This window comes from Ovis canadensis, chromosome 15 (genome assembly GCF_042477335.2).
Source record: "Ovis canadensis isolate MfBH-ARS-UI-01 breed Bighorn chromosome 15, ARS-UI_OviCan_v2, whole genome shotgun sequence".
Lineage (NCBI taxonomy): Eukaryota > Metazoa > Chordata > Mammalia > Artiodactyla > Bovidae > Ovis > Ovis canadensis.
In genome coordinates, this window is record NC_091259.1 from 48,149,005 (window position 1) to 48,162,876 (window position 13,872).

The 13,872-nt window shown below is 40.5% G+C and overlaps 1 protein-coding gene across 1 annotated transcript in view; it reads right to left on the reverse strand.

The window, feature by feature from the left end:
• PARVA (parvin alpha) overlaps positions 1–13,872 on the reverse strand; it is a 167,173-nt gene that overhangs the window by 43,835 nt on the left and 109,466 nt on the right. The window contains exon 5 of the mRNA XM_069554354.1: positions 2,953–3,093. Coding sequence (XP_069410455.1) covers positions 2,953–3,093 — 141 coding nt within the window. The remainder of the gene's footprint in view (positions 1–2,952; positions 3,094–13,872) is intronic.

Sequence of the window (13,872 nt, forward strand, 5' to 3'; positions counted from 1 at the left end):
AACTACAAAGACCACATGTGAATATAGAAGATGTGTATGATGTAATATTAAGAGAGGATAACAAAATGAGTTTGTACATGCCTTCATCAAGTAAAAATATGAAAAACTATGCATTGATGTGGATAGTAATGACAAAAAAATGAAAACAGCTAGATGAGGGTGGTAATAGATGTGATTATTTTACTCGTGGACATTTCCCTATAAGAAATGAAAGTGAGTGCGAACCCAAAACAAATCATTCAAAGCCATTGAAGACAAGGGTTCTGATGTGGCTTTAAAAAATTCCTGTCTTAAACCAGGCAAAATGGTTTGTGGATGGGGAAGATGAAATGAGGAATGTTTCAGATCAAGGAAATGTCTTCCAGAAAGGGTTCTAGAAAGGTGGGAATGTTGTGCCTTATTTAAATGAGGCCAGTATGGATGACAAGGAGAGAGGCTGAGACAGCATCAAATACATTTGCGGACAGAGAGGTAGGTGGGGGCTGGCCAGATGTTAAGGGTTGATTTGCTCACTCCAGCCTCAAATTCATCCTGGAGAAGGAAATGAAAACCCACTGGAGTCTTAGCCTCCAGTCCCCCTGAATGTGACCTTATTTGTAAAATCAATGCAGATGTGATTATTTAAGATGAGGTCATGCTGGAATAGGGGGAGTCCCTAATCCAACATGACAAGTGTCCTTATCAAGAGAGAAAATTTGGACACAGAGATATGCATAGAAGGAAGATGATGTGAAGAAATACAGCAAGAAATCAGCCCTCTGTGAGCTCAGGAGAGAGGCCTGTAACAGATCCTCCCCTTGCAGCTCTCAGAAAGAACCAAGATACCCACCCCTTGGTCTCAGACTTGTGGCCTCCAATACTGGAAGCAAATAAATTTCTGTTGCCTAAAAACAAATGAAAGAAAACAATTCCATCTTTCCTATTTTCCGAGTTGGAGTCCATGATACATGAAAAGGAGTTTTGAAACAAGGTCCTACTATAGTAGGACAGGGAACTATAGTCAATATCCCGTGATAAATCATAATGAAAAATAATTTTTAAAAGAATGTATATATATTTATGTATAACTGAATCACTTTGCTGTACAGCAGAGATTAACACAACACTATAAACGAATTATATTTCAATTAAAAAAAAAAGAAAAGAGAGCTCCAGAGGGTTTCCTCGATATTTTACTCCTTCCCTGGTGGCTCAGACGGTACAGAAATTGCCTGCAATGCAGGAGACCTGGGTTCAATTCCTGGGTTGAGAAGACCCCTAGAGAAGGGAATGGCAACTCCCTCTAGTATTCTGGCCTGGAGAATTCCATGGACAGAGGAGCCTGGTGGCCTACAGTCCATGGGGTCGCAAAGAGTCGGAAAAGACTGAGCAACTAACAAGTCAACTATACTTCAATTTAAAAAAAAAGAGGTAAAAGGTGTTTTGTTTTGCAGAGGTATATAGAGATGGTCCATTTTCAAAGGAGTAGGAAATAGGATCAAACAAAACTGACCAGAGGTCACCATCAGAGGACTTTAATGCTTATTACTATTATGGATTTCCAGAATGCAGATACATTACCCAAACTAGTGATCAGCTCCCTTTCCCTCCCCTGCTGAACATGATTAGCATTCCTGGGGCCTGGGGCAGCCTCTGGGGCTCCCGCCCTCAGGTATCTGCTCTGCTCAGCAGAGGATGCCTTGTTCCCAGTGCTGTGTGCTGCTCCAGGCAGCTTATCATGCCTGCAAGCAAAGGTGCAGTTATGCTGAAGGAGGTACTTGGCATCTTTTTCCAATGTCGGATATTAGGAACCCGCTGAAGAGATTGCCAGTGGCAGCTACTATGTCTCTGACTTGGAGAGGTGAAGATTCCCCTTACTTTCTCAGGTCTAAAAGGTGGTTTTGGGGGGTGGGGAGGAGACGTCCATTTTAAGTAGTATACATCAGGACTTCCCTGGTGGTCCAGCGGTTAGGAATCAGGCCACAATGCAAGGGACGTGGGTTTGATCGTTGGTCTGGGAGGATTCCACACACTGTGGAGCAACTAAGTTCATGTACCACGACTACTAAGGCTGCACTCTGGAGCCCACACACCAGAACTACTGAAGTGCGGTGCCTAGAGCCTGTGCTCTGCAACGAGAGAAGCCACCGCAGTGAGAAGCCCGCTCACCGCATATAGAGACGGCTCGTGTGCAGCAACAAAGGCCCAGTGCAGCCACAAAAAAAATTTTTTTAAGTTATATACATCAGATGCAATAAGATATAATACTCAATCTCTTAATACTTAAAAGGTAAAACCTACAATCTAAGTCATTTTATTCATCTAAATGCATATTTTTATTCTATCACAAAGAACAAAACAATGTTGGGCTCCCGATAGGAAGACGTGTTGTTGCTACTGGATTCGCTCAAATCTATTGATCTCATGTTGACTGATATGGACTCAATTAGGTCCATATTAGATAGCCAGGCCCTTGAAGCAGCAAGAGAATGAACCATTTATAGTCTCTGAGATCCTTGAGCTACACTTGCATGAAAACCTGAATTTAAAATCTTATTCCAGTACCTATGCTCTCAACCATATCTTTGCTCCCTCTGGACAGTATTGGGGTGAGAGGAAGGGGGTGGGCGTTGGAATAGAGCCAAGTCCCTGCTCCCTGCTTCTCAGCTGCTCAAACTAGGGATCTCCACTTTCCAGAGCTTTGACAGGCTGGAGACAGTTTTCTCAAAAGGGTGTGCTGGGACTCAGAAGTAGCTCAATGAACAGGAGTTCCCTTCCCAACAGTCTACATGAGGTTTCTACAGAACACCTTCCTCAGCTTCCTTTGGATGAGGGTGATGAGCTTGCATTTTAAGGAAAGGCACGTCTCGCTCAGAGATATATGGATTTGCACCCACCCAGCTTATGATGCAACCTCCTGGGGAAACCCCACAGGTGTCCTGTAACAATCCCACTTCCCTCCACAAAACTCACTGTCTACGTTCCACTTGATGCTCCGAGGAGGAAGTTTCAGGGTTTCGTTGATCTTCTCCAGGACAGTCTGCAGCTTTTGCTTCTGGGCAATCTCTGACTGGGTGACCTCAGCGACGTTCAGCTTCTCACTCTCGAGTTTTTCTGGGGCGACAAGGGAAAGAGAACAGCTATTACTTTTGCTACACACCACCCTAAGCCCTGTACTCACACCTTCACTCATTCACTCACTCACCAAATACACACTGAGCATCTAGTAAGAGAGGGTTGCTGCTGTCCCTTCCTCAGCTGATGGTGGCACTGTGGTGCTCATATGTATTGTGAAGACCTAGGGAATGTGTCTTGAAACCCCAAAATGGTAAGGCCTTAGGACCATGAGTGAGTGAGTGAAGGTCACTCAGTCGTGTCTGACTCTTTGTGACTCCATGGACTATATATATATACAGTCCATGGAATTCTCCAGGCCAGAATCCTGGGGTGGGTAGCCTTTCCCTTCTCCAGGGAATCCAGGACCATAGGTGGGCATTTAACCCAGTTTATCATATTTGAGCTATTTCCCCTCATATCTGGGGTTTACCCTCTTTTTTTCATGTCTGCCTTCTTCTCCAAGGACATTCCTGTGCCCTGACTGGAAAGCCTTCCGTGCTTCCCCTGGGCAGTGGTCAAGTCCTAATTCAAGGTGTTCTGAACACTCTCATAGTGTAGTACAATATGAATCATATTTATGTCTCAAGAACCTTCTTTCCTTTTAAACCCACTTGGAAGATAACTAATTTGATGTGTCCTATTTAATCAACTCTAACGCACACATCCTTTCACATTTTAACACCCCTGAAATCAGGCTGTCTTAAAACTGATGGGATCCTACAACTGCTGACAGCCAGATGGAAGCTATAAGAGTTACCACTGCTTCTATGTGGATGAACTTGGTCATAACTCTTCACAGTGTGGTCACTTCCACGTCTCAGTAAGCCTACAAGATGCTGTATAGCAGAAATTAACACAACACTGTAAATCAACTATACTTCAGTAAATTTAAAAAGAAAGCCTACATAAGCAATTTCAAAAAGTAGAACGTAAAAATTCCAAGTCATAAGAAAGCATCAGGTAATAGTTTAATTGAAGGTTTTTTTCCTCCTTGAGCGGAACTTATCCTGGTATGTTTTAAAATCAATGGTTCGGGTATGCAATGACATAACCCCTTAATACTTAAAGGCAAAAAAAAAAAAAAGTCTATTTATTAATGTAAATTTCTATTTCTATCTTAAGGAACAATTTGGGAAATATGTTGTCTGCTATTGGATTCACCTAATCCACTCTCCACAACCTATTGGAGGATTGACAGGACTTTCTGAAGCATGTTTAAAATGTCTTTTATCCTCATTTTTTAGGCATGCCATACAAACTAATGAAACTTCTCCATACATCAATGGTCTCCATATAGCTTACATTATCTTATTTTTCAGCAGTTGTAGCTTATCCAAGTCAAATGCCTCTTGAGTAATTCTTTGAAGACAAAATTGCCCAGTAGAAAATGGGTTATGGAAAAGCCTGAATGAACTTTTTTTGGCCAACCCAATATATAACAGATCTTATTCAATCATTCCCCTGTAGATACACAGTCAGGTTATATTGCACTTTTCCCCCATTTGTAATAAAGTTACAGTAAACATCCTGTGTGTGTGTGTATGTATATATGTATTACCAACTGATTATTACTGGTAAAAATAAAAGTTATTGTCTTACAAATTTTCTTCTTGAATACAGTCATCTTACCAAATTCCTTTATTATTCTTTGAGTTTTTAGTATTCTCTAGGCATACAAATAACATAAAACATTACTGTCCCTATTTTGCAAGCTTATGTCACTTATTTCAATTTTATGACATTTTAAGATAGATTTCTTTGAGAGTCTCTACTGTTTCTACCCTTCATATTATTTTAAAAATATTCAACCCTTAAAATTTAAGAGATCTACTCAAATAGTCCTACAGTTAAATAACTTCATTCAGTGTTACTAAATTCTTTTTAAAGTCTTCTAGTTTTTTTTCCCCTTTATTCAGCTAATTTCAGCTAGTTCTATGAACATTTTCCATTACCAAATTTTTATTCTTCCAGGAAATTGTTTCTCTCATGTTTTTATAGTTCTGAAAATTGTTCATCATTAGTTTAACTTGTTGTAAAATAGTAGGCATGATTTTGAAATAGGATGCTATTTAGAAAATTTTCTCAGGTAGCATTATATTGTAACTCTTTCAGTTGTTTTTGAAGTTAGCATCCAAATAGGCTTTTGCAGAGGTTATTTATAGAAAACAATGAAACAGTATTCAAAAAGTTCTCAAATATTAAAACAAGGCAGAATAAACTCAAGTATTCTGAATGGTTGTCATTCAGAATTGTTAGATATTCTAACAAACACAGTCGCCACATATATCATATTATATAAGTGTAACAACCCTTTCAAAGAATTAGAATACATAAACTACTCCTTCCAATATGAACAATTCCTAAGTTATTATATTTTTGTTTCCAAAAACATGGAGAGGGTTAGTTTAAAAAAGTTTTCTTTATTGTATCATGGTCAAAGAATTTGGTCTGTATAATATATTGAGGCTTTATGGACATAGTCAAATTTTGCAAGTGTTCCATTCAGTTGAAAAGAATGAAAATACTCATTTGGAGGTGTTGCTGGTCATTTAGATTGTCTAGCTCTTCTCTAGTTTTATGAACTTTTTCTTAACGTGTTATTAAAAGAAATATGTTAATGGTAGATTTGTCAAGTTCTTGTAATTCTGACCGACATTTAAAATGTTTTATATAGTAACATTTAATGCATAAAAGTGTTTTAGTTTTAAAATGTCCTTATTTCCTAGTAATGTTAGTCTCATTAATAATGTAGAGACTCTCCACAGCAATGTTTTTCTCCTTAGTCTATTTCATATTAAAATAGTTACCCCAGCTTTCTTTTAATTAGTATTGGCTAGTAGATACGAATGTTTCCATTTTTTTTCAACCCTTCTGTATCCTCATATATTAAAGACTATGTTTAGTAAACAGCATATAGAAAGATTTTTTGTTATCTAGGCTGACAATCTTTTAAAAGGATAAAGCCAATTTACATTGATTGGGTTTACAAATATACTTGGATTCACTTGTATCAGCTTATTTTGAACTTTCTGTTACTCTATTTTTCTGATTCTTTATGTCCTCCTTTCATCCTTGTCTCTTAGATTACGGCTTCTATTCCCTCTTACTTTCTCCTTATTAAAAGTAGGGAGGCTATATACTCTGATTATTTCAGTGGTTTCCTTAGAACTTTTATCATGTGTATTTAACTTGCAGTCTTATGCTGATTAGTCTCTTTATCCACGTACTGAATACTACAAGGACCTCAGCACACTAACTGATCACTCTTCCTGACTTAAGTGCTAGGATTAAGTGTCTGGGATTCTGATTCTACTGTATCTTCATTTTTTGTTGCATCTCATATCTTTTCTGGGGGTTCATTTTCCTTCTTTGTGGAGCATACTCTAGACATTCCTTTTAGTGAGGGTCTATTGGTAGTAAACCCTCTCACTTCATGTTTGTTTAAAATGCCTTAATTTTCTCCCCACTTTTAGAAGGGTTTTTTTTTTTTTCTGGATATAAACCTGTAAGTTAACAATACTTTTCTGCACTTTGAAATTTTCATTCCAATAACCTTGGGATTTTATTGTTCCTGATAAAAGACAGCTTTCAGTCTGTTGTTATAGGTAATCTCTTTTTTCTCTTTGCTTTTGATCTTTTCTTTGCCTTCAGTGTTCTTAGGTTTCATTAATGAAGATTTCTGCTTGTTTGTCCTGTTTGGGATACTCTAAGATTCCTGAATCTAGACTTCATATCTTCCATCAGTTCTGAAATTTTTAATTCATTATGTCTCTAATTATTATCTATACGCCATTCTCTCTGTTTTCTCCTGCTAGAATACCAATTAGCCATGTGTTGGATTTTCTTAATCTCTGTTTTTAATTCTCATTTTCCACTCCATTGTCTTTCTCACATTGCATTCTGGGTAATTTCTTCAGTGCCATATTCCAGTTCGTCAATTCCTAATCAGCTATGTCTAATCCACTGAAGTTTCTAATTACATTAGTCCATTTTTTTTCCCATTTCTAGAAGTTCTATTTAGTTCTCGTTCATAGTTTGCTTGGTCAATTTTGATAGCTATTTGTGCTTTTATCATCCTTTCAATAGTCTTAAAACTTTTGACATATTAAATGTATTTTATATTCCATAACTGATCAATTGCTCATATCTATAGCAGAGTACATTATAAGAAATGACAGACTGGAAGAAACACAAGCTGGAATCAAGATTGCCAGGAGAAATATTAATAACCTCAGATATGCAGATGACACCACCCTTATGGCAGAAAGTGAAGAGGAACTAAAAAGCTTCTTGATGAAAGTGAAAGAGGAGAGTGAAAAAGTTGGCTTAAAGCTCAACATTCAGAAAACGAAGATCATGGCATCTGGTCCCATCATTTCACGGCAAATAGATGGGGAAACAGTAGAAACAGTGGCTGACTTTATTTTGGGGGGCTCCAAAATCACTATAGATGGTGATTGCAGCCATGAAATTAAAAGACGCTTACTCCTTGGAAGAAAAGTTATGACCAACCTAGATAGCATATTCAAAAGCAGAGACATTACTTTGCCAACAAAGGTCCGTCTAGTCAAGGCTATGGTTTTTCCTGTGGTCATGTATGGATGTGAGAGTTGGACTGTAAAGAAAGCTGAGCGCCAAAGAATTGATGCTTTTGAACTGTGGTGTTGGAGAAGACTCTGGAGAGTCCCTTGGACTGCAAGGAGATCCAACCAGTCCATTTTGAAGGAGATCAGCCCTGGGATTTCTTTGGAGGGAATGATGCTAAAGCTGAAACTCCAGTACTTTGGCCACCTCATGAGAAGAGTTGACTCATTGGAAAAAACTCTGATGCTGGGAGGGACTGGGGGCAGGAGGACAGGAGGATAACAGAGGATGAGATGGCTGGATGGCATTACTGACTCGATGGACGTGAGTCTGAGTGAACTCCAGGAGTTGGTGATGGACAGGGAGGCCTGGCGTGCTGCGATTCATGGGGTTGCAAAGAGTCAGACACAACTGAGCAACCAAACTGAACTGATAGCATTTGTGGGATGAATCTGTAGTTTATTGTTTTGGCTGATGCTGTCATACTGGCTTACTTTCATGTGTTTGGTGATTTCTGATTTTGAGCTCATTTACCTTGGAATTTTATCTCTAGGAATGTTTTGTAGCCTGGAATTAAGGTTCATCCTTTTAAAGAGGCATATGTTTGCTCCTGCCTTGGGAAGCACTAAAAACTTGGAACAAGTTTTAACTACATTTTCAGCTTGGGGCATTTAAAACCACATAAGTACTGTGAATTCTAGTCCAAAATTTGTGAGTACAGACATTTGATGATAAGGAATTATCAGTGCAGTCTTCTTTCTTGTGTCCTATTCATGTCCAAGGCTGAGATAGACATTTATCCTTACTTACCCTCTCTGTGGGACAAGATTTTCTATTTCACCCACTGAAAGTGTTACACTTCAGAAACCCTGGTGTATACTCAGGAATATCTGATCCAATTCCCCTTCCTTTCAGGCTTCAGGCTTTCTCTCTTGACCCTGTAAGTGTGAGTCATTAAACCTCAGGCTAATTACTGTTTAGAAATTAACACTTATTTTACTGGATTTACACTTCCTTGTTGTTCTTGGCATCAGTAGGATTTCATTCCTTTCCAGTTAAGCCATACAATACAAAAAAAGTGTGTTTTTTAAGGTTTATATTAAAGTATGCAGGCCAAGAAGATTTGCTTCAACATTTAGTGAGCCATAATGTTCAACCTGAAAACCTATTTCCTTATCTTATTACACAAGCTTGTATATCCAAAACAATTATAATGGTGGTGATAGCTACCCTCTCTGACTTGTTCCTCATGCCATGCCTTTGATATTTCACTATGTAATGTGTTCACTGTTAAGTTTTGTATAAATGGTCTTTATCATATTTAGGTAGTTTCCTTCTCTTCCTGTTATACTTGGGATAGCTGTGGAAATGTATGAAGCATTATTATTTGACATCTACTGATAGATTTAGTTTTGCTATTGAAATTTACAAATGTACTTAAAAATTGAGAATATACAAACATGGACAAAATTCAGGCTGTGAAAATTAAGTCCCCTCTTCCCTCTGCTGTCCCAAATTTCCCAGGTCCATGCTATAGGAGAGCTTTTGTGACTCACCAGATATATTCTCTACACACTCAAATATTAGATGTGTCTCAATGCACAGAAACACTGACACAATACTTCTGCCATACTACAACAACCACACTATTTTTTTTACTTAGTGAGACACTCTGGAGAGCTTCTCTACTCTTATAAACAAAAGAATAAGAATAAAAAGACTTTCATCCAGCTTTTGAGTTTCTCAGAGACCAGAAAATGTCCCATCCAATTTGAGAATAGCAGTATACATTATCTTCAATCATCCTAGAATCAATGACTATCATAGCAACAGCTAGGGCAGTGCTATCCAAAAGAAATTTCTTGATGGAAATGCTCATTTCTGCACTATTCAGTATGGTAGCCACTAGACATATTTGGCGAGGGAGCATTTGAAATGGAGTTGGTGTGACTAAGTAAACGAATTTTTAATTTTAACTTCTTTTAATAACTACATATGGTTACTACTACTACTACTACTACTAAGTCGCTTCAGTCGTGTCCGACTCTGTGCAACCCCGTAGATGGCAGCCCACCAGGCTCCCCCGTCCCTGGGATTCTCCAGGCAAGAACACTGGAGTGGGTTGCCATTTCCTTCTCCAATGCATGAAAGTAAAAAGTGAAAGGGAAGTCGCTCAGTCGTGTGCAACTGTTAGCGACCCCATGGACTGCAGCCTACGAGGCTCCTCCGTCCATGGGATTTTCCAGGCAAGAGTGCTGGAGTGGGGTGCCATTGCCTTCTCCGACATGTGGTTAGTGGGTACGATATTGAACAGCTCTACTGTAAAGCTGTACAGGTCATCTTCCTGGTTTTACAGAAGAGTGACCCGAGTTGCAGGGGAAAGTTTTCGTGGCAGAACCAGGATTGGAACTCTGATCAATCTTGCTTTTCATTACTCTTTCAATTTTAGCATAGCTACTACTTCAGCCTAAATACTTTTTTGGGTGTGGGGAAGAGATTCTCAAAACCAATATGACCAAACCCTTCAAGATGCCGTTCCTCCTGGGACTCATGGAATCATCCCTATTAACAATCACCATTTAGAGTATAGCATCATTGACTCAATGGACATGCATTTGAGCAAACTCTGTGAGACAGTGGAGGACAGGGGAGCCTGGTGTGCTTCAGTTCAAGGGGTTGCAAAAAGGTGGACATGACTTAGTGACTAAACAACAAGAACGTAGAGTCAGCCTACTCTAAATTCGGCTGCTCATTCTACACACCACTAGGTTCTCTTAAGAGATGGGAATAGCAGACCATACTACCTGCCTCCTGAGAAAACCGTATGAAGAGCAAGAAGGAATAGTTAGAACTGGACATGGAGCAATGGACTGGTTCAAAATTGAGAAGACAGTATGTCAAGGCTGTATATTGTCACCCTGTTTATTTAACTTATATGCAGAGTACATCATGAGAAATGCTGAGGTGGAAGAAGCACAAGCTGGAATCAAGGTTTCTGGGAGAAATATCAATAACCTCAGATATACAGATGACACCACCCTTATGGCAGAAAGTGAAGAAGAACTAAAGAGCCTTTTGATGAAAGTGAAAGAGGAGAGTGAAAAGGTTGGCTTAAAGCTCAACATTCAGAAAACTAAGATCATGGCATCTGGTCCCACCACTTCATGGCAAATAGATGGAATGGTGGAAACAGTGGCTGACTTTATTTTTTTGGACTCCAAAATCACTGCAGATGGTGACTGCAGCCATGAAATTAAAAGACGCTTACTCCTTGTAAGGAAAGTTACGACTAACCTAGACAACATATTAAAAAGCAGAGACATAATTTTGCCAACAAAGCTCCGTCTAGTCAAGGCTACAGTTTTTCCAGCAGTCATGTATGGATGTGAGGGTTGGACTGTAAAGAAAGCTGAGTGCCAAAGAATTGATGCTTTTGGACTGTGGTGTTGGAGAAGACTCTTGAGAGTCCCTTGGACTGTGAGGAGCTCCAATCAGTCCATCCTAAAGGAGATCAGTCCTAGGTGTTCTTTGGAAGGTCTGATGTTGAAGCTGAAACTTTAATACTTTGGCCACATGATGCAAAGAGCTGATTCATTGGAAAGACCCTGATGCTGGGAGGGATTGGGGGCAGGAGGAGAAGGGGATGACAGAGGATGAGATGGTTGGATGGCATCACCGACTCAACAGACATGAGTTTGGGTAAACTCCAGGAGTTGAGGGACAGGGAGGCCTGGTGTGCTGTGGTTTATGGGGTTGCAGAGTCGGACATGACTAAGCAACTGAACTGAATGATTATAAAGTAAGTATCCTTGTATCTGAACTAATATAAATAAATACTGGATACATAAGTCTTATCCTTACAGAAGACTTTGAATTAATACATGCAGAAGGAATGGGAGAATAGGAAAACAGAAAACCTCCACTAGACCACCACAGTAATAACCAGCAGACATACTCCACCGATTATAGTTAGTAGGACGAGTGTAAGAAAAAACAAGATAAAGTCTTAAAGTACCTCCCTGCAAATAAGTTAATAACAAAGAGAAAAGTAGTAAAACTTTATAGTAAAGAAAGCCTGGCCAACACCACCTTAACTGAGTGGTCAAGGTTAATATCACAAGTGACCAGTCACGGTAACATTGTGTCTGTCCTAAAATGATGCGCTGAGGACACGTCAGCTCTGTGCGACCCCTCCCCAAACATACAGCTAATCATGAGAACACACCAGACAGACCCAGATTGGGGTCCATTCTGCAAAATAACTAACCAGTCCTCCTCAAAAGTGCCAAGGTCGTGAAAGATAGGAGATGTGACACCTGAATGTAATGGGGGATTCTGGGTTTACCTCCTAGAACTAAGAAAAGACATGAATGTAAAAACTGGTGAAATCCAAATAAATTCTGCGATTCAGTTAAGCACTGTCCTGAGGCTGATTTCTTAGTTTTGATCTTACCCTCTGCTTGGTGAGATGTTGACATTAGAGGAAGCTGAGTAAAGGGAGACGGGAAACCTCTTGGCTGTCTCTGCAACTCTATTAAAATTATTTCAAAATAAAAAAGTTTTAAAGAAACACTGACAAATGGGCTATGGGTTTAAGTGGTAAGACAAATCGTGAAATATAAAGAAGATCTGGGAGAACTTCAGAATGCCTCCAAGGCAGGAAACAGCTTAACGTAAGAAGAGGAGTTTGGAGCCAGAGAAGTTAAGACAAATGATGAGGCTCTGAGCTAAGGAGGCAGCAGTGGGGTTGGAAAATATTGGTGACAGCCACCCCTGACCCAGTGTGCAGTGAGCCAGGCACTTTTACAAATGCTGCACGTGTTCTAGCTGATTGAGAAATGAGATGGGTTTGACACATATATATGGGAATACAGCTGTCAGCACTGTGACCAACAGAATATGAGGGAAGAAGGAGCAATTCAAGATTACCCCCAGATTTCTAATCCGGGCTTGTAATAGCATTCCTCAAGGTGGAAAACAAAATGGGTTTGGGGAGGAGGAAGATAAGCAGAGTTGGGGCAGGCAGGTTACAGGTGCCTACGTGACATGCAGGTGGGCAGGCTGGAAAGGCAGGGAAGAGATAACCTTACTCACAGCTTCAAAGAGAGAGCTGTTCCAAGATAGAGATCTGAGGCTGATGATCATTTAGTCGATGGTTGAAACTGTAGCAATGACGAAATCACCCAGGAAGAAGGTATGAAAGAAAAAGAGAAGGAGGCCAAGGATGGAAGCTGGAGGAAACCCAACCATTATGGAGAGAAAAACAGAGGAGGACGACTGAGAAGCGGGTTCAGAAGTGGAAGAATAATGGCAGCACAAGGCCACAGAGACAGTCGGGCGGGGGGAGGCCGATGAGATGCTCAGTAGGGTCAAATGTCACCATGCACGAGGGACTCAGGCGACACTGGTGACGTGGGAAGGAAAAGTTGATGGCAAGGTGGTGCACCCAGCCCGTATCCCAGGAGGGAATGCTTAGTGGTGGGGAAGCAGGGAGAGGGAGTGCCAACCTTTATTTTGAGAAATGTGGTTGGGCACGAAGAAAGAAAATAGCCAGAGGGGGTGAAGGTCAGAGAGGTCACCCCAAATCCCCATCTCCAGACCGCCTCCTCCCAGGAGCTCCTGATGCACATTTTAAACTGCAAACGAGTTCTCTCCAATGGGCATGCTGTCTGTAGCTTCCGAATGTGTATGTCTAGCCTTCGACCCACACTTAGGTTAACAAAAGAGGCATCAGCTCTATTTTTAATCACCTTTTCAACGTGAAGTTTGAGATCTGAGGTGGTCTAACCTGACTGTCGGAGAAGGCAATGGCAACCCACTCCAGTACTCTTGCCTAGAAAATCCCATGGACGGAGGGGCCTGGTGGGCTGCAGTCCATGGAGTCACTAGGACTCGGACACGACTGAACGACTTCACTTTTGCTTTTCACTTTCATGCACTGGAAAAGGAAATGGCAATCCACTCCAGTTTTCTTGCCTGGAGAATCCCTGGGATGGGAGAGCCAGGTGGGCTGCTGTCTATGGGGTCAGAGTCGGTCATGACTGAAGCGACTTAGCAGCCGCAGCAGCAGCAACCTGACTGTCTTTGATGCCTGACTTGGGGCAGCATGGATGATGCTGGGCAGTTTTGTAACCATTCCCAAAGGCGACACTGCTTCATGACCATGTTCCGTTACCCCATAGCCACGTCCCA